Raw genomic sequence first — 27,080 nt, 5'->3', positions numbered from 1 at the left:
TTACTAATACAGGGTTACTCCAGTGTTATTACTTAGAAGAAAGGGTAACCTAACCACTAGAAAATAAAACATGTATTGATATTTTTGCTAGACAAATAGCTATTTGTGTGATTTTTGCTTTAGGATAAAAAAAATATATTTGTTTACTAAAAGACCAGAAAGCAAATAATTGAATGAAGCTGGACAAATGTTGCCAATACTTTGATATAGCTTTGGAAGCTGGTATTGGATTACAGTTGTAGCAAGGCAGGATGCACCACCAAAGCAACATAAAAAGTAGTGTAAAGCAATAAAATATATACTAAGAGACTAGATCCATATCCTGGAATCCACAGCATTCATTACTATAAGATGGGAGCATTGGCTGTCCCAAATATGTCACGAAGATAGAGGTCTTGATGGATGTTCTTGCCAAGAAATAGCATACATTTTCTTATCCAACAAACAAGTCAAATGTTCACATTTGCAAACCACTATAAAGACTTAACACTAAAATAAATAAACCTTGTTGTTTGCTGGTTGTAGCATTCACTTCAGTTGCAATATTCTCTTTATCAACTAAAGTCTGAAAAGGTTCCATACAAAAATGTTGTTTGCTTGGGATCACTTTTTAAAACTAGCACATTAGCTATAATAGCCATGAGAGTTTATTTTTCGTGTGGAAATGTAACGGAGTATGCAAATTTGGCATTCATTTATGAAAAAACATGGCTTTAAATGCTATAAAAGGAGGCCTTGCTGTCCATGGTGCTGAGGGTATTAGTCAGGACAAGACTCAAGTGTTTGCTTTTTAAACGAGATAAAAAAGCACTACTTTTAATCACCACCTCACTGAATTTTATATTCCATCCTCCACAGTATAGTCAAGTTAACAGCTCGTGTTCCTCCTGTCTTACTCCCTAGCAGGAATAGGAAGTAAGGGGATTCCCTTGATTGATGACTCACATACATCTCCATGTGTACATACTTTGCATGTACAACATATTAGGTATAATTCTTCATTAATAAAAATAAAATATCTAATTTATTATTGTATTTGGTACTGTTAATGATGGTCCAGACAAATTAAAGAGCTCCAGGCCGATAAAAAATGTATATTATTATAATTAAATGTTTTATATTGTTTAAGGGTTCAAATTTTTGTAAATGTTTATAATCAACTGTAGCTCCTATAGGAAAAGAACTTAAGCTTTGCTCTACCCATTGAAAAGGAGGTGTACAGTATGATGCCTTCTGTCACCAGTATGTTAGTTTTTACATTAATAACAACCATTTAATATATATAAGTGTGCAGGAAAAGGCTTAGGAAGTATCTGGACAAAGGTGAGACCTAAGAGTCGGCTAAGGCTACATACACACGTCAAATGATTCTCGTCCAATCACCTCAGGGCTAGTATCAGATGATGATCTGACGTGTGTACAGTGCTCTTCCGAAGTTGTTCATTGATCCGTCCTGGTGGATCAGCAAATGACCTTGATGCAAGTGAAGGGGAATAAGTGCAGCAGGGTGCCGCTTGGTCGTTCTCCCCCTCACCTCCCCATGGAGCAGAACGAAGCTGTATGTACAGCGCTCTTTTATGCATATGTCGTTGGAAAAGATTGTGAAAGAAAAAGAAAAAATCTTTTTTTTTCCACCTCTTTTATCTCTCACATCAGATACCGGAGTCTCTATAGAAAAGGAGGGCAGAAAACATGCTCAACTAAACCCAAAATTAAACAAAACAAACTCTTAATAACAATCAGAGAAACAAATACAGAAAAACAGTTTATAAAAGAAAAGTGGTGTGCAGTATACCAAATTTATAGGCCAAATATGCTGGCATGCAGCACTACAACTCCTATTTCCTCCTAACTCTGGATATGGCCAATTGAAGGGTCAATCTGTTGTGACTAAGTGACACCCAAGGTAAAAAGTACAACAGATGTCAGACTACATTTTTCATCATCCTTACATTACAGTGGAAAGTACCTGTTGACATGAGGAGGTGATACTTAGAGTTATTGGGAAGTAGGTGTTGTGCAATTGTCCGACTTCAGTCTTTTACCAGGAAACTAAAAGGCATATGTGGGTTTAGTTGAGTTTTAAGACATTACAGTGCATGTCTGTTTTTTGTTTTTGAATTCACACATTTTTCATAAAGCAAATAACTTTAGCCTAGTTTAGACAGAAGCCTGAAAATGGTATGTATTGGGTATTTTTCAAGCTCACGTAAATGCCCTTTTTATTAAAAACTTGAGTAAAAGCTTTTCATTCAGTGGCTGTTTTGAAAGCTTTTTGCAATTTAGAGAACCAGAACAGTCCAATGCCTTTCCCAAAATAGCAGGATGGACTGCTGGAAAGGGTCTGAAAAGGTTGACACAACACGGGCATTTACTTAAAGTTAATTTTCCTAAATATTCTAACATTCCTCTAAACATAGTCTTACTAAGATGGTGTCAAAAAGGTGACTGAGCTTTTTGAGACAGGAACAATTTAATATAGGTCTGGCTGTTCTTTTAAGTTGTACTGGTGGAATGCAGAACATATTTATACCCACAAAATAATGTTATTAAACTCCTTCTCCGAACATGTGAAAATGGTGGTCTCAATGTTTAAAAAATAAAATAATAATACTATGGTTTTGTAATTTTCTGTTTAAGGAAATACAGATGGTGCCATTTCTCTTTCCAAAAATTTCTCGTTTCCCAAGGTACAACTTAGATGACGTCAGTACTGTAATTGTTATAATAGAAAGTATTATAGTCAAAGACCACAAGCTAATGGTTTGTTTTACTCAGCAATATGTGTTAAGCATAAGACTCTTTAATGTACAAAAAGTGAGGGCTTTTGTTGCTGTCCTTCTGAAAATGCAGTTTCCTGGCTGTCTTTTTCTCATCAGTAGAGTTGACCTAGAAAATGAATCCAGGTTGTTCACTTAGCAAAGTGTTTTGTAATACATTCAAGATATATTGTGGATAAACCTCCATTGTCCTTAGTATCTAAAAGGAAATTAATAAAATTCTGAATGAATAAAAAAAGTACTAAGAAAATTTGGCATACTTGCTAGAATAATTTAAAAAAAACAAAAACTTTGTGATGGTCCAGGTGGTCAAGGCAGAATACACTGGAGGTGGAATACCTAGTTGCTAATATTATGGCATCTGGTATACTCCGTCCTTCTGAGACATGAGGATTGATCTACTGAGGTGGTACACTATCCCTTTAGACAAGAGCAACTATATTTAATATACTGAAACTACCAAATTTTTAAGGTGGCTGCATATTAAAGCTCTGTGTTAGTCTGAGTCACTTTAGGTAGACTAATTGGTGGTTGAGTACCCCCTCACCACCCCACAAGTAAGTCACATGCTTCTTCACTGCTAGATGTACTAAATACTTTCTCTAGCTGAAGCCAAGTAGAAAAGAGTTAAAACAGATTATTTTAGGGTTTATGGGTATCTTTGCACTGCAGCTTTAATATTTCCCCAGTCTGTCCAAAAAAAAAAAGTTTTTGAAGCATACCAATTGTAAAAGTAAAATAGAGGCCTCAGTTGGTCAGCTCGTTCTAAAAATGACAGCTACTTGCTGCAGATGACTTTTTTTGCCATGTCAATAACTTTGAAAGTATTAAAGGCAAAGCATTAGCATTATAATCAAACATATAGCATTTCAGGAAAGGTCCATGTATCTCTCCTTACAGATGTATTTTGAATGAGCAAATTACATGCATGCCTGTTTACGTTTCTTTGCATATGATTAGGCATTTAGGATAGGTCATCAGCTCGTTTAATGTTGTATAATTCCCAAGCAAAGTTGTAATTTCCTAAATGTAGTATAGAAGCATTTAAATTGTAAGTTTATTACCACAGATTGGAATTTTAAAAAGTAATTGTAAATCCATTTTCTACAAGAAATGCAAGAACACCTGTTTTCCAAAATCTGTCCTCCTTCGGCCTGCACTGCACCCAAACCCCAGAATTTCCATTCTTTACACCCTCTTCCTCCCCCCCCCCCCCCTTCACATGGGACTCTATTTCATCCATGACATGAGATCCCCCTCATTCTTAAACCATTTCTTTCTCCACCCTCTGAGTTTTCCCACATTCTATTTTAACTTTTCTTTTTCTTTCTTTATTTACGTCCATTGCAGCCAGATCTTTGTGGTTCACAGATGGGCTCAGGGAAACTCGCAGAGGTGCGTCACAGGCCCAAAAAGAAGCTTGCATCTAAAGTGCTTCTTTGAGATGTCCTAGCGTTTGCATCTGCAAGTTCATGTGTGTGCAGTAGATATGTTGCTTGGCTCATACGTTTCACATTCACTCCCATTCTTCTGGGGCCCATGTCACTCATTAATCCTAATCTGTCATATGATTTTTTAGGAAACATTTATAACAGAAGCATGAATGCTGGCCATTGTTACTTCCTCTTCTGCACATGTGCTGAACTATTTAGGCAAGTGCTTGACCTGGAATAAGTAGTTTCAGTAGTCTCAGAATCAGTTCAGTCCAGTAGGTTAAAGTAATTGCCTGCCAACTAGGATCTTCAGGAGGTTACCAACGACAGGACTAATGTTTCTCTTGGGCATATTTTGCCTCTGTGGAGATGCTACATGTAGCTTCCCAAGGCAGTAACCCCATAGAGAATGAATCGGGGCAGCAGTGAGCCCTACTAGTACAGCTCAGTGCCGCCAGCTGTCAGGGAGCTGCACAGGATCACTGTATCCCGAAGCAGATCTGAACCTGTAAAATGTAATATTGAATGTATATCTTAGGAATATGACTAACTGTACAGTAATAGCTCCTATATCAGAGTAGGCTGAAACATGTATAGTGGAAGAGAAGCAAAGTAGGAAAGTTAAAAAAGAAGATACAGATGGCAAGAGGGAAAAATTTGAGAATAAAGACCACCAGCTGGGTGTGATTACAAAATCAGGCTATTTATTAGATTCATGTATCCCACGTCGAATGGAAACCAGCGTCAGAGTCATTCCTATAGATTCTGGAGAGTGTACTAACCATGATCCAGCTTAATTTGGATTTTTTATAGTCCGGAGCTATTGAAGAGGTCCTCCAATAATGGTGATTCTAGCTGCTTATAATATGTAATTATTTAAACGTGAGAGGTTTTGGGGATTGGGCAAGTCAACTTTGTTAAACAAAGCACTTCCAGGTGTCTTGGATAGGTTTGTCTTAGTAACAAATGATGTTATAAATTCTATTCCAAAATTTCTGTACTTTAGGACAAGTCACCAAATATTAAACCTCTTTCCCCAAAAAGGGGAGGCTAGAGGATAAAGTTTGGCAACCCTTTCTGGAACCATACATCAGCAAAGAATTGTTTGCTAATTGGCTTCCACCAGAAATGTGTTATGTGAGATTTTGGAAAACACAAAGGCTACATCCTGCCAGTACTCCACTTCCCAGGCCAAGTACTAATCAGCCTTCCATATATTCATATAGGACATCATACCAGTCAGAAAGGATATCATTTGATATAAAACTGTTATCTGGCCATTTCTGCTGAAGTACATGAGCTGTCAAAGGAGGTAGTCCTATGTGTTGGAATTCTGCATTGAAGTACATTTAGAATCATACAATGAAGACATAATGTGTTAAGGATTGTAAAGGGAAACATGGTCTATCTTCAGTGCAGTAACCATTCTTTTTTACTTTTTTTATGTGGTATGGTTAGCTAGCATCATGTTTCCAGTTATCCTGTAAGTTTAGGTGTGCACAATACATTATAAACAGTGCCTGATCCAGCTTTTTTAGACAAAGTTATAGTGTCATAAATATAGCTCCGGAAAAACTGTCCTCTATTCCCAGTAACTATGTTTCCCCAGAGATACACTAGTGCTGTATAATCCAAAAATAATTCTGCCCTGGCACCTAGGTTGTGGTGATCCCACTTGAATTGATTGCACTTCAGCACTGTACAGGAGCCTCATCTTTCCCAGTAACATTTCCAGCACCCAGGAGGGCACTGGAAGAAATGGTATAAGGTGATGTGCCGCAGTACGTTGTCATCACCAGTGCCTAGGAAAGGAGAACATAAGTCATGGCCTACATTTTTTTTACATTTGACTAAGCACAATTACATCAAGTATGTGTATTTTTTTTTCAGGGGGGGAGGGGGAGTTTTACTTAGCAATGAGATATTTCTTTTAAAAAATGCACAGGCAGCCACACTTTTGACCATAAAAAGCTAATGCAGAGTTAAATTAGAAACAACTGCACCATTGATTAGAACATCCTCAGCTGTGTTCTTGATCTATTTTATTAAGAAATTAACTATAGCAAGAAGAATGCTGGGATTTCAGTGTTTTCTATAATATGGGTCTGATCAAGTTGATTTAGTAAAGACAGAATTCCATAAATTCTAAAATCTGTCTCTGTTTACGGGATAGAGGCACTTCTTGATTTGCATTGAAACGGACTACAAATTCCAAAATCGCACATTAGGCATGGTTTGCTGTAAATGTCCCATCCAAATTTGTATTGTAGGCTTAAGCTGCGTACACACGGCAAATTTTTCTCGCCCGATAATCGGTATCGGCCAATTATCGGGCGAAAATCTGCCGTGTGTACAGTCGGTCGTCGTCCATCGTCCGACGACCGTCCTGGCGGATCCATGGACGATGGACGACGACCGATCCTAATGAAAGGGAAGGGGAGAGCGCGCAGCAGGGTGCCGCTCCGTCGCTCTCCCCCTCCCCTCTCCATAGAGCATGAACGGTGCTGTATGTACAGCATCGTTCATGCATCGTGCAGTCTTTTCTCGTTGGAAAGGATCGTGAAAGATCCTTTCCAACGAGAAAAATTGCAGGTGTGTACGCAGCTTTAGTTTGCAATGAACGTCTGTGTGCAAATATGTTTGGCATAAAAAGTCAAAGTTAACATTCCCAAACATTTCAATCCTGGAAATGCATTTAAAGGGTTAGTGAAGGGTCCCCACTAATTCTTCATTATATTTATATTCATAAGAAAATGTAATTAAATATTGGAGAGAGCTAGATATCCTGTGCCCTTTGAGTATGGTGCAATGTTTATATGTTTCTATTTTTATTGATTTTTTTTTTTAAAAATTGACCTGTGCTTATGGGATCTGATAAAACTAAATTTGTATTTCATAATGATACAGATGCCTTAATATTGAATTGTATTTTATTGGGGGTCTGATGGCAGAATTTCTCTATGAGAGCAACTAATTCACCCAAATCTATGTGAAGTCATTTCAACACCAAACAGGGAGTTAAGCTGCCCTGTAAATAATTTTAGTTAAAGTGGGTCCGGATTGGTATCTTTGTTAGGAGAGACTGCCAGGAGAGATAATAGAATCTAACATACCCCAGACTAGACTGTCAGAGGCTAGATCCAATGTGGTTACCAAAGTAGTAAAGGTAAAAGACCCAATATATCAGCAAAGGACATTCATAAAGATTGTAGTGTAGAACTTAACTGAACAGTTCCATTGCACACAGGGAATTTAAAAGGGTTGTAATTTTTCTTTAACAGGGACTAAAACTGGTATTTCAGATTTTCAGTGAATGCTGAATCATTATATATGTTCATAATATTATTAAATTGTATTTGTAAAGTGCCAACATTTTACACAGCACTGTATATTTTATAAAGATTTCAAATGACTGACAGATACAAACAATGGCATAGGAGGTGGAGAGGACCCTGTCCAAAAGTGCTTACAATTTATGAGGTGGAGGAAAGTAGCACACAATAAGTATCCACTGATTTTCTTCATTTGTAGGGGATTCGCAGATATCCAAAGCTAATAACTGCAGTTGTTAGATCTCCCCAGCTTCCATATTCACTGAAAAGTCAAATGATGGCGTTTATCCAAATTTTTCTGAGTACAACAGAACATTAGCAAGAAAAATCAATTCAGTTATGATTTTACAACAGAAAACATAAGTTTCAAACTACTTCAGGGAACCGAACCTATTGATATGGCAAAATTTAAATTTTCACATTAGGTTGGTCTTTCACTACTTCGTACAAGGAAAACTTAGATACATGCTGCATTTTAGGTTTTATGTTACTACACTATGTTTAACATTTAAAACCCTTTTATATTTAGTAATATTGATAGAAAAGCATAATTAATAGTATATGTACTAAAAAGAAATAATTGAAGAAGGAAAATAAAGGCTCTTTTATCACTTGTGTTTTTTTCCCTAAAGATAGTAGATATTTCAAAATGTTGAATTTTTAACTGGCCTTACAGAAAGCCAATATGATCCACTTTATTCTTTCCATATCAAGTACAGGAGTTTATATGTAAAACCCAGAGAAGGTGCTGGTGTTGCTTATTAAGCTTTTTGTATTGACAATGCCCCAACATTCCTTTGCTTCACTCATGTGTTTAGTCCCTCTACTTCTTTAATTTCAGAAATATATATTATAGCATAGCATCATGCAGTTAAAATGGAATCATATACATGTAAGTTCACTCCACTGTATGAATTATCCTGTTTTCACTTTACCACCATACCCACTTCTAACCCTTCTGCCATCTTTCAGACATCAGTTTGAAGACATGACCCATTTGCCTTGTCTCACAACCATAACTTACTTTTTTTCTCCATCTGGGATCCTGGTTTTAGCTTTGTGTTTTAACAGAGAATGATTGTATTTGTGATTTATTCATAGAAAAACCAAGGTCTCTATTCAACCTTTTCCCAGTTTATTATGAGACTGTGTTATGTTGTAGAATTAATTAAAAAATGGTCCTCTGTCTTCTTTCCCACAGGGAATCCCAGAACAATGGGCAAGACTACTTCAAACCTCAAATATCACCAAACTGGAGCAGAAAAAGAACCCTCAGGCTGTGCTAGATGTCCTCAAATTTTATGATTCCAAAGAGACTGTGAACAACCAGAAGTATATGAGCTTTACCTCTGGAGGTACATTTACTTATTCTACTAAGGATTTCTATCTAAAATGGCCCAACAACTCCATATTTTTGGAACATTAGAACAAACTAGGACATTTTTTAAATAGCAAATGACAGTATACATATGCCTCTGTGTGGCAACCCCTTTGCCTATAATCACACATCTAACCCCATGGTTTTGTTTTACAATATTAGACTGCTTTGTCAAGTAGTGCGAGAGGATGTCAATGTACTTTGATTACCTTAATTTATTTAATCCTGATACTGTTGTGGTAAAGTGTCATACTAAGAACATATTGTACAGACTGGTTCATTTCCTTTATTCTGCCAGACACTAAACATTAAGTGCACACAAGTTGGTTCAAATAATCCTTTACACAATTTGCTCAAATTTGATTAGATTTTTTTTCCCAAAATGCATTGCATGTTTTCAAGTAATTGTGCATTAAAAAGACATTTACTACATTTCTAAAAATTACAATCTTTCATTAAAACATTCGTAATATTAAACAATCATATCAGGATAAATCTTTATAAAAAAAATCAGGAAAAATGTGGAAATATAAGGCTAAATGTTTTATTGCTGATTCATGCTGATTTTATTATTGCAGATAAAAGTGCACATGGATATATCTCTGCTCATTCTTTGGTAAGTTAAAATTGATTTTGTCTATCTTATACCATCTTGGTTCTTAATTGATCCTATAAAGTCAGAATCAAAAAGTATTATCGATGATGGCTCAATAATGGACAAGTATTTCATATTGTTACATGCTAAAAGAGCCTATTGGTGTCTCTGGGAAATGGCATAAATACAGCTTGATGTGTTCTGCAACATGTCTTCAGATTCTGTGATAATATACAAAGATGGCCAATAGGGTGGATTTACTAATTTAGGCTGGTCATTTATCAAAGTGATTTATCACTCTGCAAGGGGTACACTTTTCTCAGTGAATGTGGTGAAAAATCACTTTGCAAGTAATACTAAATCACGTGTGGTTTTTGCCTGCGCATGAATGTATGGCTAAAGTTAGCAAAGCCTCTCAAAGGGCGAAGGGCAAGTATCCCTTAAATATATTCACTTTACTTGAAAGCAGTTTACATTATGCAAAATGTTACCTACATCGGCTAATGCATGATTCACTACCAGAATATTCCCCAAATAGCTCAGTGTAACCTGTTTTTTGGAATGAAGATACTGATGAGCCTGATTTATAAAAAGCTCTCAAGACTGGAGAAGATAGATTATAATGAGAGAACCTTAGTGATCTAGCAACCCTGGAATGGATCTGGTCCAGCACTGAAAGCATTTGCCTTGTAATAGCAACTGTTAAGAAATCTACTCCACATTTGCTGGATCTCCCAGGTTCTCTAATGATAGTCCATCTTTACCAGTCTTGGAGAGCTTTCATAAATCAGGCCTATTATGTCTCCAAGCTTTCTAACTGAAATATATGTTTAGCAGGGCAAAATCCTCTTTTTTGTTAACTTTTTTCCCATGGATAAATAATGTTATACAGCTTTGGAAAAATGAACACTTGAAGTAACTGTGTAACAATGTAAAGCTAACATATTGCTAAATTTGTCAATACCCCCGTTACTTATTTGTTGAAGAAATTCATTGTTTTCTATTTGCACGCGTTAGAACAAAATCACATAGCTTACCTAGTATGCAGTTGTTCTTCAGTTTGTTTTACAATGACCTAAGCTCAGTGTAATAAAAAGTACATCAAAGCGTACAAGAAAGTCATGCAATATTAGTAGTATGTAGCAGTCTAGTTGTAATTATTGCATTGTTTGCTCTGTTTATTAATACCTTGAAGGGTCAGCCCAACAAAAACTGATTTTGGTTTTTGGTAGATAATGAAGAGACATAGTCTGCTTTTTCCATCTTTAATTTCGTTTTTTTAATATTATATATTGAAGAATGCCCAATTGGACCAGAAAAGAGTTAAAAAGAATGCCACAAATTTTACTCTTTGGGTATTTAAGTAAGAAGCCAGACTGATGTAGCACACCAGGCTCCACCTTTAGCTAAAATATACCTGTTGAGTGGTCTGATCCTTTTTTTTTTTTTTTTTTTTTTTTTTTTTAACACTATTTTGTGTCAGAACACAAAGACTGCATCAGAGCCTCCTTTAGCTCCCCCGGTATCAGAAGAGGAGGATGAAGAAGAAGAAGAGGAGGAAGAGGAAAATGAGATCCCTCCTGTAATTGCCCCACGTCCAGAGCATACAAAATCAGTAAGCTGCTATCCAATATCTGTGACTAAATCCATTATTTATGCAGGACATCATAAACTAATTTGTTTTAAAAAAATGTCTCCTAATGGAACCATTTAAAACATTCCTTTTACTTTTACTGTATTAGAGGACTGAAAAGAAGACCATGGTTCCATTAGACATCAAGAACAATATTTGGTTAAGATAATATTGAGACCTGACAATTTCAGATCTATGGGTTGTACAGTAGAGTACAGTACAGTGGAGAGACTCATCCATTTGATTAAAATGATGCATGATTTACTCAGGTAATGGTCTGGCAGATTGGGAACATATTGGATGCAGCCTGGTGATCATCTCTCTGTAAACCAGTGGCTCTGTTTAAAGGCATAGTTTGACTTTCTAACAATTCTTTAGTCATATTGACACAGGACTCCAGTGTTTACAGCAGTTTGACCTGACAACTGGTGTGTACTGGAGGGCATGTCTCTTCATAGTAAGCTTAGCCTATTCACTGCAATGTTAGTCGGGCTGATGGAGCAACATATCAGCGTGAAATGTCAGTTCTAGCAAGACCTTTGAATTTTAGGTTTACATGGTTACGGCACTGTGTCTGTGTGTCTGTTCCTATTTTAGTTTTGAAGTCTATGGAGACTGCCGGGCCATATCTGCACATTATGCCAAATTTAATTCTTTGTGCTTCTGCCACTCATCCTTTCACTCGCATGGCACGTTGACTGGAAATGTATGAGGCCTTAACAACTAGCAAGCACAAAAAAAATGATTTTAAATTTGTTTGCAAACTGTCTTTATAACACAAAGAAAGTCTACACTTGTAAGACCAACTTCTGGAAAATATAGTGTTCTGGTAGCTCTTCTATTATTTTTCACAATTTTTTTTTATACTGTTCTTCATACATGCAAATCAAGCTGTCCACCTTGCAATGGCCAGAGTTGGGAGAATACTTCAAGAGAATACTTCAAGACATGTTTGTCCAGTTTTTTTGTTTGGCTGATATTTCAGAAGATTTTATCTGGGGATCCCATTTAGTAAGGGGCAGTTTGGCCCTACATGAGCTAGTACAAATAGGATTGATTAGGTTGGATGTCCCATTTTCAGGCGTCAATCATACCTTGACCCACATTCTTAATCAACTGCTGGGTGGTATTTGCATCTGCTGCTATTTATTTCGTGTTTAAACCTCTGCTCTATCAGAATCTACAAGTACTTCTTTGTAGCTCTGAGATGTTATGTGACTAAATGCAGAGAACTGCAAAAAAAGTCATTGCTGGAATAACACAAAACTAGTAATTGCGCTTGGCTCATTTGTAAAAGAAAACAAGTTAAATGATAAGAGCTGTTTGTGATGATTGTAGGGATGAGCTAAAATTTTCTCGAACTTCCGATGGGTCCGCAAAATTTCAGCAAACTGGTTTGGCAAACCAATCGGAAGTTCCAGAAAATCAGTACAGGAGGATTTCCAGGGCTGCATTCATTATTGCAGCCCTGGGAATCCTCCTGTGTGTGATTCCTGGGCACTAGAGGTTAATTAACCTCTGGTGCCCGGGCATTACAGTGGATTTCCACGGCTGCATTCGTTCATGCAGCCTTGGGAATCCTTTGTATGATCCCCAGCACTGGAGGTTAAATGGGGACAAGTCTCCCCATTCAAAGCCACTAGTGTTTTCTGATTGGCTGAGGAAAGGAAAATCCCCATGACGCTTGAGTGGTGGCTGCATTCATTGATCAGCACAGCCTGTAATTTTTTTGTTTTTTTAATCAAAATTCTATCTTGCTTTGCGAATTTACACTAGCCATTCCTGCTTACAATTTTGGTAATTCGCAGTGAGATCAAGTTTTAAAAACTCGCTCGCTCATCCCTAAATGATTGTGCATTTTTTTTAACTGTCTATACTAATATTACAGAGCATTAGAAATTATCATCACTACTTTCTGATTTTATCAGATACAAGCCTTATATTTAGGTATTTATATCTGAAGTGACCGGAGATACCAGTGGTAAAGTTTTGGGATTGTGACTGCTTTATGTACTTATCCCTATAAGTTCCTAATTTTTTTGTTCTTGTAGATATATACTCGTTCTGTCATTGAACCTGTGGCTATTCCTGCTCCAGCCAAGGAGGCCTCAACTTCCCCAGTAACAACCCAGCCAGAGAACTCAAGCACGAGCACTTTGTACAGGAATACTGATCGGCAACGCAAAAAATCAAAGATGACAGATGAAGAAATTCTTGAGAAACTCAGTATGTTTGCTTTTTTGATTTGAAACAGAGATAATAAAGCCTGCTGTTTTGGCAGGTTAAAGTGAACCCGTGAACAATAAAGTATTTACGTTTTCTTCACAAATGGTAAAAGCTCTGAAAAAAAGCACTCTATAACTATCAGCATTGTGGAGAAATAAATCTTCAAACACAAAGTGACTGAAATTTCAGCTGTTCCCTTTTACTTTCTAATGTCACAGCCTGATAGCCTTCTAATGTACTTGTAGACTGTTAAAAAGCAGGGCTTTGATATCTTTATTGTAGGAGGATCTTTAAGCAATGATTAATGTTGAATTTGCTGCACATGTCCAAATACACAAAATGGGTAACACCTAATTTAATGTACAGCGCTGCGTAATATGTTGGCGCTATATAAATCCTGTTTAATAATAATAATAATAATAATAATACTGATGCTGCTGCTAAAAATTGATCTTCTGAGGCATTGTTTAGATACAAAGTAACAGGTTTTATGTCTGTTTGTTACTTTATCAAGAAAGTCTTCATTAAAATTATGTTGCCTGGAGCTGGGCTTTTAATCTACAGATATCCTATTTGGCCCCATGTCCCTCCATAGAAATTGGATGGCTGTGACTCTGTTGTTTTTAGTTGTGCCTGCACATTACAGCCCCATACACTTCTTTAAATTTGTGTCCAAGGCTTAACACTTGGGTCTGATTCTCTCGATTTGACATTATGGTGAAATAAATGTGATAATTCAGTTCACAACATACAAAAACTCTTCAAGTTTATACATATGTAAAACAACTCCGAAATGCAAATATTTTTTTGTAGGTATAAGTATTAATGTGTGAAAAAAATAAGTTGTTTTTTTCTAGCAGAAAATTGTACATGATAAAAAATATAAACCTATTTAGTAATTGTAAGCATTAACTAATCCAGAAATACCAATACCACAAAGTAAAATGACATTTAAAAACAGTTTACATATTTGTAAATAAATTACCATAGATAACCAAAAGAAATTTCTGTCGATCTATATTTAATTAAGTGTTACTCTAACTGACCTTCCATGGTGCTGGATACTGGGACCTTACAAAAATGTGGTACGATTAAGCGATTAAATTTGACCAAGCTCTTTAGGTATTTGATTCTTGTTCTTTACACCTACAGGAAGCATTGTAAGCGTAGGTGATCCCAAAAAGAAATACACAAGGTTTGAAAAGATCGGCCAAGGGTGAGTATGCCAAAATTTTCATTTGCAACGCTTTTCATTTGTTTGGTAAACATTTTCCATCCTCTGAGACCTACCTGGGTGATGATATATGGATATACAATATAAAAATGGTACTTATCTCTCTCCCCCATCTCTGTGGGGGTTTAGGACCCATTCACACCAGATGTGCCATTTCCCAATGTAATCCAAATGAAGCCAAAAGGCAAATATAGTCCCAATGCTAGAAGGAGTCAATTTGCTGTATGGCTTATGGCTATACTATACAATGTGCTTCCTTTGTGTGTGCTGAAAAAAAAAGTGAGATGGGTCTGGTGTCTCATATGCCAGTATGCTGTTGATCATCCACAATGCTGTTTCAATAGCAAAGCCTTTCCAGAGTGCATCTTCCTCCGCCTATGTGTCTGAATTTCCCTATTCTGTGAGTTTGAGGGGTGCATTAAGACTGTAAAATAGATACGTCAGACACGCAGAACTGATAGATAAGTCAGTTTGTTTCACCATGAAATAATTGTTGCATTAAAATTGAAACATTTCCAAATAGACTATACATGGAGATTATAACTTTTTATGTGATTTGCATGCATCATATGATTCTGATATTATTTTGGCCATGGATGTCAGGCGATTCTCATTCTGTGCGTATCATTGTGTGTCTCATTTTCTGTCCCTTTTAGCCATTACCGTCCCCTGTCTGGCTTTACAAGCTGCATCATCTGACAGCTTTTTTTATTGTATCACTTTCTGTGCAGTGTTTCTTGGCAGGGTGTAACGGGTAATTGGGTTTTGTAAGAAAGCCAAGGCATATATGTAGTGTTGATCTGGAAGCACAGTTATGGATTTGGCTCTGAAAGACTAAGAATATCAGAGATTCTATCTGTTGGGAATGTGAAAACATGCATATTACTCCGCTTAAATAAAAAACTTTTTTTTATTAAAACTGTGATTTGGAATAATCACCCAATTCTAGGTTCACATCTTACCTGGTAGCCATACCTTATTACAGTGAGCTGTGCACAGGCTTTTTATGTTAGTTGACTAATGCTCAGGGTTCCCTTTTACTCTTTCTGCTATGGGAACCTTCTGGTGGGTGAAAGCACCAAGACCCAATAGAACTCTTAAAAGGTACATGGGCTGTCTTTAGGTTTTGGGTACCAATTAGAGAATAAATCTGCATAGGAGCTAGCCTTGTCTCTGATAGATAAACCACTACCTATCATTCTTATTTTGTAGTAAATACAACTGTGACTGTACCTATTATCTACAAAAAGTTTTACATTCAGCTCGGGTATTTGTGTTTGTTCAGTTCTTCAGAGAAGGAAAGGATGGGTTTCTCAGCTTTCTAGACAAATTTATTGTCCATTTGATATTTTAGAGCCACAACAAAGCTACTACATTTTATTTTCACCTGCTGAGTCAGTGTTAAAATCCTTGAATCTCTTGAATGGACAAATTCCAAAAAGATACCTTTTCCTGTTTTTTTCCTAGCTATGGATGATCAGGGTATATTTTCTCATTGCTTATTTATTGCTACTTCTTCTCTGGAGACTATTCAATGAAGTCGGCATGTTAGTATCTAGACATTTATTAGAAGTGTGCAATAAACTGAATTAGGATGTCCTGGGTTTACACCACCGAACACCCCATAAAATGGGTATTAGGGTTGCAGTTTTAAGTAAACTTAGGTTTTAGAAACATCCCTTTTGTGCTGGACGCAATTGCCTTCAAAAGTGGTTTCCATATTTTTCATTTTAAAATTGATCACCTTGTCAATGCTAAACATTGACTTTCAGCAATGTTATTGTAGTTTCTTTTTTTACCATTCACTTTATAGTTCATCCCATTACTGATGGTTATATGCTGCCTCCTAGTGGAGATACTAATGCTATCATTCATTGAGCTACAATGAATAGATCAGTAACCTGCAGTCTTTTTTACACATCTAGCCTGTTTTGTTACTTGTTAGAGATAAGTTGGCTCTCGTTTTGTGAATTTAGGAATCTAATGAGGATTTATAAAAGAACATTAAATTGATATCAAGTTTTGCTCCATTCCCACTGTATTAGTTCTCTGCAATAATGGAAAAGTCCCCTATATCATTCATAGCTGATCCACGGACTTTGTACATATCTGTCTTGTAGTTTTTTATAAAAGAATTGCGGGGAGCCTAATTGTCAGCCATTGAATGTCAAAGCAGAAAAGTGATATTTTCTTTGTTGTGTATATTTGTATATGTGTGTATATTTACTTTAAAAAATGAAAATTATTGTTTTATTTGACATAGCAGGTTTGGCTTCATATTGTCATGATGTACTTGTCTTTACATAGCATCTGAACTTTTTTCAATGCTAACATTGCTCAAAATATACTTAGTAATAATATGCAGGTTTAATGTCAAGTTATTGCAGTTACATTTTAATGCAATGCAAAGTGCATGTGTGTAACTATATACACACACAACAAATGCTATATTTTGTAGAAGGTCAGGTCCACTACTAATATCTTCGGAGGAACCTGCATTTTACATTTATATATATTTTTTGTAACCTCATACACTTTTGTAGGATCTGTGATAATTCATTTCAGCTATTTGACATGCTTATGCTTTTTGTTTTGCAGAGCATCTGGTACAGTGTACACAGCTATAGACATTGCTACAGGACAAGAGGTGGGTTGGAAAAAAATCCAGCTAAAGTTTATGACCTTATCACACCATCCTTATAAGTTGTACATTGTGGTGCATTCTACATGCTCTGTGATTTACATATTGATGCAATCCTCCAATCTTCATTTATTCAGCAATGTAATGTATTAAAGCTCTAGTCCAGTTAAATATGAAGATTTTGTATTCAAACCTGTATGAAATTAATTTTTTTCACTGAACTGGTAAAGCTGACTGTTCTGCTTGGTAAATTCCTATAATGATTAATATCCATTTCATCTGAAATACCCTGAACTTAAGCCTGCAAGAATAAACTAATTCTTAGTCGAAGTACAGTCCTAATTTTCCATTTGCTAGTACAGACAAAATATTGCATGATGAATGTTCCTAAAATTGTTTATATAAAAATCAGGTTAAGATACATTGCTCCTTATTCATCATACTGACATAGCAGTTAAGGTATGATTAATTAGAGTTTAAAATGATTATATGCTTCCAGGTTCCCATTTCAAATCACCTAATATATATAGGTGAAAAATGTAATTAAAGATAAAGTAAGAATTTTACCTACCCCTGCCTAACTCCATCTTACACTAAATCATCTAGGGGAGAGTGATCTCTTCTAGGTAGAGTCTGCAGGAATGTAGAGAAGGTAAAATGTCAGATTTTTTCTCAATGGACAAGGATGTCCTCTTTTATGATTTTTCTTGCTCTGCATTTCATAGGACTTTACCTAGAAAGGTAAAAGTATCTGATGCATAAGATGGGAGTGAAACAAGTATAACTTTGCAGATACATATTTGGGGCGAGGGAGGTTACCAGCTATAATAACAATGATAATAATAATAATAATATTTAAAAAGTCCACTTTAGAGCTTTTCAAAATGACATACCATATAGGTATTGAGAGGTCATTTTGTATTGTTTAGTGAACTTTTCTCCAATCATGGTACTTTTATATCTGGCTCCATAATCTGTTCCAAACAAACTCCTTTTTTATGATAAATGTACAGATTATGCAGTCTGTACAATCTGTACATTGTATATAAAAGAAGAGAAAGTATTCCCTCAGTTTCTATCTTAATTTACTGAAAGGCATGACCACTGCTGATGTAAATCCAGGCAATTTAAAAGCAGTCTATACTGCTGTATACCCACATCTATACTTATACTAAGACTGGCTATATCTGAAGCACCCTCTGATATAAAGTTGCCCACATCTCACCCTGGAATACACTTTATTTTACATGTGCGATACTATAAACAAACCGGCAAAAGTCTACGCTACATACCCCTGAGGAAGCCCGCAGTGGCGAAACACATCGGGTTAATGAGACTCAACGGTTTAATATTAAAACGCTAGTGGATCTATGTATAGTGTGTGAACCCCAGCCCATGCTGTTTAATGGGCAGGGTAAAGGAATTTTCCATTGTCGCATAAATTGTGTATGAATCTTATGAAAAATACAAAATCATCTTTTGAAATTAAGGCCAAAACCCTGTCTTTTCTTCCCTCTTTATTTGTCTCAGTAACAATTTAGGGGTGGCCACCTTTATACCTATTTATCTAGATAGAAACTGAGGGAATACCTTCTCTTCTTTTATATAAAATGTACAGTTTGCACAGACTAAATTGTTCTGTTACATAGATGCAAATTCAACTTTAAAAAGAAGTCAGACGCTAATCTGTCATATCTAAACCCCCTACCAGTAACTTTGCATATGTGCACAGAAAAGTGGCCATGGCGTCATAGAAATAGCAGAATTGTCTTTATTCTGTCACCAATGTTGATTTATGCAAGTTACCCGTCCTGAGACCCGGTCTGTACGGATGGATACCTTCTTGCTGAATACACAATGACAGGTAGTTTTACTCGCCAAGAAACACCACTGTAAGTTCCATTAGTATCTTTAATCCAATTTAAGAATATGCAGGATACAACAGAGTTCTGGAGGTAAAAAACTGGTAATTCTACAGCCTAGAGACTGCTGAACTGGAACACTCTAGTCACTGCTGGAAACACTAACACAACAAGGAAAACTTGTTGCTAGGGACAACAGGTTGACTATACTAGCTAACTGTAAAGACAGGGGAGATCAGGAACATACCAACACATAAATCATAAGTAAGCTGTTGTGACAGCACAGTCTTTGATAATTTGGCTGTGAGTGACAGCCTAGCGTCACCCTTCCTACACTGGGTGATAGGCCAAATGTCGGCATTTAGCACAGAATATGCCTCAGGACATATTTGTAAATTATGTATATTGCATTTTGCTGTGGACCATTTACAACTGTAGAATGTTCCTGAATACCATTAAGTGGTTCACTGTCTTTTTTCACATATTATTTGGAAGACCTCCTTAATTCAATTTTGTATCATTCTCTCCTTCTCAGGTAGCAATAAAGCAGATGAACCTGCAGCAGCAGCCCAAAAAAGAATTAATTATTAATGAAATCCTGGTCATGAGGGAAAATAAAAATCCTAACATTGTGAATTATTTAGACAGGTGAGTGGCATTTCTCCATGAGATAATTTGCATGTACTTTGTGGCTGGATGTGGATTGGCATACAAGCAGTACAGAATATATAGTAACTAATGATGTTACAAGGTAATAACAAAATGAACTATTCTGATAGCAACTAGACTGTAATAGTCAGCTTAGTCCTAATTTTGATTTATGTTGGCTATGACCCTTCACGCTTTGTTATTTCTGTTTTCTAAACCTGAAAAAAACTATATTGATCAGTGATAAGTGCTCTGAAATATGCAATGCAATGCATACTGATGCAAAATGTATGTTGATGGCTGGTAAAATTTCTCTAGAGCTGGTCATTTATACCAGGCATGGTATGAATAGCAAATAGGCAGAGATATTAAGCACACAGTAAAGTTACATGCAGATTCCTCTAGCTAAACTTGGCAACACCCATGAATTTTCATTGGACATTTATTCATTTTAATATAGCAGTTTCAGAGATGGGACCGAGCTTGACTTTAATAGATAAGATAATTTTGAGTAAGGTATTGCTAATACGTTTTTTTTTTAGTTTGAATTGTTCAGGTTTGAAGTTTAGTACTCATGTGTGGCCCTTAAGAAATGCTTGACAAACATTTATAGCAGGGGTGCCCAACAGGTGGATCATGATCAACTGGTAGATCGCAAAGGCAATGCGAGTAGATCCCTGAGCCCTGCCTTTTAAAATAAACTCTACCGTGCACAGGAGTTATATCCAAGTTTTTATCGTTGGTAGATCTTTTTTATATGGTCATTTTAAAAGTAGCTTGCAAGCCAAAAAAGTGTGGGCACCCGTGGTTTAAAGTATTATTTAGGTTATTCCAAGCATTTTATACAAAGTTTATGAATTAAACCTCATGGATTGTTGAAGGGGCATCTTAAGAGCTTGAACCATGATCACAAAACATACAGTTAGTCTCTACATCACAGACTATAGAAATATATGTTACAGGAAACAGCGGGCATAGTAGTAGGTGAATCTTCTATAGGCTTTATGCTTGCTGCTTTGTTTTTACTGTGTTTTGTATTACTGATTTTAACAGCACATGAAAAATGATGCTCTGTGTGGTCAGATGACCACTTGGTAACCACTTCCATTATATCTGTTAAAGGGTATTTGTTTAGTGCTTACAGTGGTTGTGGCCAGCTGATGACCAAATAGCCACTTACCAGTTGCTTGCATGTTTACAGCCCAATTTGTTTTGTGATACAAATGTATGCAGTAAGCCACTGCTTAACACCATACCATGCTCACTGCTTATTTTCCATCTAAGACAGGGGGCTAAAAAGGCACATCTCCTGTGAAGAAGGCCGATACTGAAATGCTGATCTTTAGCATGAACTGCATTATCTTTCTGTAAAAAGCACATTAGAAAAATAGTCATCTTTTGCTGCATTTTACCACCCAGATAAGTGTTTTTCATCCAGGGTTCCTCCGGAGGTTGCTAGGGGTTCCTTGAGCAATGAGAAATTTGTGCCTCTCAAGTCTGTTTTAAGTGACATCAATGATCTTTAACAGTGTAACAGTGACCAGCCAGCTATTTAAGAAGCATTATTCTTACTGACCACCACACTAATGTACTGTGAGCTGTGGATGTAGTAATTATAGCAGGTGTTCCCCCAGGACCTGAAAGTTATTTCAAGGGTTCCCCCATGTTAAAGGGTTGAGAAACACTGATCCAGACTTAAATAAACACGTAACTTATAGGTGGTTTAGAATTTTAAATCTGTAAATGTTTAATTAAGCCGCTGATCATATTAGAATCACCTTGTTCTATAATATCGCTTTAATTATGTGAGGATGTCATCAGTTCAATACCAGTTGATTACCAAATCCTTGTTTAAATGACCATTATATTATAGTGAAAGAATAAAACTATTTTATCTGGCAATTTCTCTATAATTGATTCAATAGAGTCATCATCATAATATGTGTGTTGCCTGGAAGGGTCCTCATTCTTACAAGATTGCTTATTCATTGAAGGTGTTGAGCAGAGCACTACATACTGTTGTGACTAATAGTCACAGGGGTACAATAAATACATTAAGGATAAATGTTTTATAACATTGAATTTTCTTTATTTACTCATTTACAATGACTTAAAATCATTATATAATTTTATTATGACTTGCAGTTATCTGGTAGGAGATGAACTCTGGGTTGTGATGGAGTACCTAGCTGGAGGGTCCCTGACTGATGTTGTAACAGAAACTTGTATGGATGAAGGACAAATTGCCGCTGTCTGTCGGGAAGTGAGTTTAAAATTTAAAGTGAAAAAAACCAAAAACCTTAATATAATGGTGGCTTTATTACCAGTCTCATCAGCTGTTTTCAAACTACAATCATCTTTAAATCTACCAGAAACTATGTTGTGCATAGGCCTGCTTTTATGGACACAAGTGGAATTGATTGTTTAGGTTTGTCCTTATATTAGGTTGAGGTTTTGTTAAATTGAAATAGATTTTTTTAGATGTGCATAGATTATACAAACAACAGATTGAGCCTGAATTTATAAAGCTCCCCAAAACTGGAAGATAGACTATCATGGGTGAACCTGGGTGAGTACTGGGACTGAAGCTTTCCAGGGACAACACAGGACAAGAAGGGTTGGATTTCCTTAGGTTATGGAGTAGAGCAGTGAACGAGATCTCAGGAGGTGGCCACACATGATGTTCCCCTCTGCACATACTCACCTCAGGGAATGATGTACCTAGTTTCACTGAAATGGTTAATAAGATGCAAAAATTAACTTCTGTATGCAAATAGCAAACAAATTGCACTGACTTCAAAATAGGAAATACATGTTTAATATACATTACTCTGCATATGGGGACACAGTAGCTGTCACAGATTTGACAAAGCTGAGTATTGTTGCGGGTGTAATTTTAGAAGGCTTTTTAAGGAATCAAAAAGCCTTTATTCAAGCACATATAATAGGTATTTTTTTTTACATACAGTCATAGGTAAGTCGTAGATAAAAAACATAAAAATTGAACATTGCAGACCTGTGTTATTTGTTTTAATGATTTTGATTTGATTTAGTGAACACTTTTAATATTTTAATGTTAATTTAATTTGATGTTAATGATTTTTTATTTGATCAAACTGGTATAGTAATGTCAAATTTGGGGTCATGCAGGGTTCATTAGGAGCACATGCCATTGCATAAAGTATAGGATTGCAAGAATTATTGCGATCTTATCCAGCTTAAAACACTTGGCAAATGCTAAGCACAAGACAGGTTTCTGTTGTTCAGAACTCCTATGATTAGCAACTTCCCTTTGCATTAGCGCAATCTGCAAATGTATCCAAATAAAACCACTTATATTTGATGCATTTGCTGCTTTACATACATTTATTAATGAGTCATTACTGGTCATTGGATCCAAATTGCATATGCTAGGTTTTGGTGAGAATTTGCAAAGTAGTAAAACAAAATTATTTTCTAAAAATCATCCGTGTAATAATAAGTTTTCTTTTTTTTGGTGTCTTTGTTCCTTTTGGGTTATTTACCATTTTGTTTATTCTAGCTGCTATTGTCATTTAGACAAGAGGTAAGGGGAAATCCAGCATTTTAATTTGTCATTAGAGAAAGAGGTAAGGGAATAATCCTCCAAAAAAATGACTGTTTTCTGACTGAATGCTTTAGGATGAAAATTTTGTTTACGTAGGAAGATTTAATTTTATTTCCTGTTGTATTTTAAGAACAGAAACAAAAATCTCCTTAGGGGTGCAGAGAGCTTTATGCAATACTAAAAAAAAATTCCTGGACATACACATACTTTCTGTAAACGTGGTCAAAGATGAAAGAATGTAGTCAATTGGCCGTACACCAGGTGATTGTTCTTGAAACATGTAAGGAGAAATACAGATCTTAGGGCTTTCAAACTTTTCAGTTGGCTTCCCCTCTTACAAGATCACATAATTTGTACTAGACCTTGTAAAATAAGATTTATTGTTTTTGTCAGTGTTTCTTCAATATACTTTTATGTTTATAGTGCCTACAAGCCCTGGACTTCTTGCATTCTAACCAAGTGATACACAGAGATATTAAGAGTGACAATATCCTTCTTGGGATGGATGGATCAGTAAAGCTTAGTAAGTACTACATATTTATGCACCAGGTCTATTTAGGAACTGACAGTACATAAAAATGTATATAAACCACTATGAACCACTGCTCCTTTATAAATTAATTTTATAACAATTATTATTACACAGTATTTATATAGCGCCAACATAATATGAAGCTTTACAAAGTTCAGTCATGTCACTATTACTATACCTTCATAAGAAATACTGCAACATAGACTATAGGGTTAATTTACTAAAGGCTGTTCACCTAGCAAAGTAAATTGTCACACCACAAGGGATTATTTGCATAGTGGTGAAAATTTACTGTAAAAAAAAAACATGATTTTTGCTTGTACATGATCAGTTGGCTGAAGTTGGCAGAGCTTCACCTCATTCACTAAGCTAAGCAAATTTACTTGAATATGAAAAAATTACATATTTTACAAATGTTCTTGTCTTTTTCTTTTTAGCCGACTTTGGTTTTTGCGCTCAGATCACCCCTGAGCAGAGTAAAAGGAGCACAATGGTGGGCACACCTTACTGGATGGCACCTGAAGTGGTCACAAGAAAGGCCTATGGACCCAAAGTTGATATTTGGTCTCTAGGAATCATGGCCATTGAAATGATTGAAGGAGAACCACCTTACCTTAATGAGAACCCTCTCAGAGTAAGTCACTGGAAAAAACAGATATGCATTCTGTACTACCCATTTTTTGCATAATTTTTGGCTTTTCTACTAAGAAACATTTAACAAATTTCTCAGAAACGAATAGAATGGCACTGAGCTAGGCTGAAGGACCCTGCTTTTTACACTTTCAGGTTAAATATTTTTATTGTTAGGCATATAAATTGCAATTAGTTTTATAATATTACAATTCCACTTAAAGAGGAGATAAACTCAAAAGTGCCCAAAACAAAAAAAAAATCCACTTACCTTCAATCCTGCAGTGCAGTCAGTCGGCCTGGAGGTTTCTTCCATCGGATCCTGCATCATCCCGGCATCCATCTTCGGGCCGGCTACAAAGGCGACTTCTTCTTCTCCTCTTCTTCTGGGTTCTTCTTCCTACATCACCCGACACAGGCGCGAGATCTGGTGACGTACTTTGGGAAAAAGACTTGCCGATCTCACTGCGCATGCACAGAATGAGCACTCGAGTCTCCCGGGATGCGTGACGTAGGTTTTCCGGGAGGCTTTGCACTCCCATTGTTCTTGATCGCCTAAGCAATTGAGAATTAGGGGGCGGTGCTGCACCCTTTTTTTTTTTTTTTTTAATACAGATGTTGCACTACAAAAAAATTCTGAGTTTAGGTACGCTTTAAGTTAAAGATTACAGATTTCCAAAGATCCAATTTTCCTCATGTGTGGTGGCAGTGATGGGTCTTTGGAAATTTTCTATGGGTAATCCAGAAGTTCTTACAGGGCTTCACTACTTTATCTTTAACAAGTTACATTGGCAGCAGGAAGGAATCCAACTATGGTATCTGTGCCATGGCCTTTTTACAGTATTCCAAGCTGACCATAAACAAGCAGTTGGCATCTGCCCGTCTTGGAACAATTATCATGATGCAGGGAATTTCCAATAAGTACATGTGGGGCTAGAAATCTATTGGGAGAACCCTTGTTTTCAGCAATTGGTAGTGATTATCACCTAAAATCTATAAGGATTGATTGCTTCATTTTATTTTCAGATTGGTCTTATTGCTGTCTTGTTATTAGTGTGTGTATGGTCAGATTTTATGGCTATATAACCCAATCACTAACATTCCATGTAATCCCTCACATGTTTGTTTCAACACTTTTAATTTTGTAACTCAGTTTAAAAGCCAGATGCACTACACGACTAGTTGGCAATGTTGAATAAAATTGTGAGTTAGGACTTGGTCTTGTGGTTAGACTGTGGTCTGTGCTAAGTATGAAGAATTATCAAGTTCTGTGCTTGGACACACATCTATATTTTAAAAGTTAATGCTTCTGTTCTTTGTTTAGGCACTGTACCTGATAGCAACCAATGGAACCCCAGAATTGCAGAATCCAGAGAGGCTGTCAGCTGTGTTTAGAGACTTCCTCAACCGATGCCTAGAGATGGATGTGGACAGGAGAGGTTCTGCCAAGGAGCTTCTACAGGTCAGTGTAATATGTTTGCATGTATGAATATATGCATATTTATCAGTTGCATTACGGGGTTTATGTTAACAATACCTAAAATGTTGTATTATATATTATTTTCAGCTCCCTATATTAAAGTATCACTTTTACTATCTCAATTCAGACTTTTCATTAGGGACAGTTCAGGTAAAGTAAACCGTTACAGTTTTTTGACCCCCATATCATGTTTGGACTGCATTAATGATTTTTATTGTTATTTTTAGTAAAGATTGTAAATACACAATAAATTTAAAATGTGAGGATTTTTGGGCTCTCGCCATACCATAGGTACATCAAATTTCAAGCTTTTCTGTTTTCTATTTTTCCACTGACGTAGATACTCCACACAAGTTTTGCATACCGTATGGGGAGCCCAATACTTGTCTTGGTCCCCCAGTTTAATACCAAAATGTGCAAGATATGCTTGTTTCACAAATTCTGTAATGTTTCTTTGCTGAGAGTTTAGCTGAGAATATTCACCACAAATGCAGCAAAATACATTAGGGTCATTTAAACAACTTCTTTTTGAAGAACTCATATTTCTGTGAAAAAATAAAATGTTTGAATAAAAAGAAGGCAAATAAATGTTTTGTGAAAAGAAGGCTACTTTTAATATATAACATGCTAAACATCGGTGTAAATAAAGATTGATAATTATTTGCTGTGTTAACATTTGTTGTTGGTAAAATTGTCTATTCTGATTCCTGTATAACAGGAACTAGAGCCAATTCAATTAAACTGATGTTATTTCTGGATTCAGCAGACCATAAATACACTAAATATATTGAAAAATCCTTGGCAAGTGAAAAACATTTTTTTTTTGTTGAGCTGTTATATCAAAGTTGGTAAATGATAAACCATTTGGAGACTTCATGGCTTTTTGCTCCTATTGTAATTAACATATGCATGTACTGTACATACATTTGTGTACACATCCAGCTGTTACTTATAGTCTGTCAATGAGCCACAAAACTTCACATGGTCTTTGCTCTTCTTATTTCAGTGCCAGTTTTTACATGTGTATGTTTTGTGTTTTTTTGAATTTTGAAGGGCCCACTGGGCGCACACTTAAAAATACATGCAATTT

The 27,080-nt window shown here is 36.1% G+C and overlaps 1 protein-coding gene across 5 annotated transcripts in view; it reads left to right on the top strand.

The window, feature by feature from the left end:
- The window catches only part of PAK3 (p21 (RAC1) activated kinase 3), a 139,548-nt gene that overhangs the window by 106,160 nt on the left and 6,308 nt on the right, over nucleotides 1–27,080 (top strand). For 4 of the 5 annotated variants that reach the window (XM_072430205.1, XM_072430206.1, XM_072430203.1 and 1 more), the window contains 12 exons: nucleotides 4,131–4,175; nucleotides 8,747–8,900; nucleotides 9,502–9,539; nucleotides 11,002–11,133; nucleotides 13,203–13,377; nucleotides 14,530–14,593; nucleotides 17,210–17,258; nucleotides 19,650–19,762; nucleotides 21,908–22,025; nucleotides 23,772–23,871; nucleotides 24,318–24,514; nucleotides 25,835–25,972. In XM_072430205.1, the coding sequence (XP_072286306.1) occupies nucleotides 4,131–4,175; nucleotides 8,747–8,900; nucleotides 9,502–9,539; nucleotides 11,002–11,133; nucleotides 13,203–13,377; nucleotides 14,530–14,593; nucleotides 17,210–17,258; nucleotides 19,650–19,762; nucleotides 21,908–22,025; nucleotides 23,772–23,871; nucleotides 24,318–24,514; nucleotides 25,835–25,972 (1,323 nt within the window). The remainder of the gene's footprint in view (nucleotides 1–4,130; nucleotides 4,176–8,746; nucleotides 8,901–9,501; nucleotides 9,540–11,001; nucleotides 11,134–13,202; nucleotides 13,378–14,529; nucleotides 14,594–17,209; nucleotides 17,259–19,649; nucleotides 19,763–21,907; nucleotides 22,026–23,771; nucleotides 23,872–24,317; nucleotides 24,515–25,834; nucleotides 25,973–27,080) is intronic. The other variant, XM_072430208.1, reaches the window with a different exon arrangement.

The sequence above is a fragment of the Pyxicephalus adspersus genome, chromosome Z (genome assembly GCF_032062135.1).
Source record: "Pyxicephalus adspersus chromosome Z, UCB_Pads_2.0, whole genome shotgun sequence".
Classification (NCBI taxonomy): Eukaryota; Metazoa; Chordata; class Amphibia; order Anura; family Pyxicephalidae; genus Pyxicephalus; species Pyxicephalus adspersus.
The sequence above is the reverse complement of the archived record's forward strand: the minus strand, read 5'-3'. Positions and strand labels throughout refer to the sequence as shown.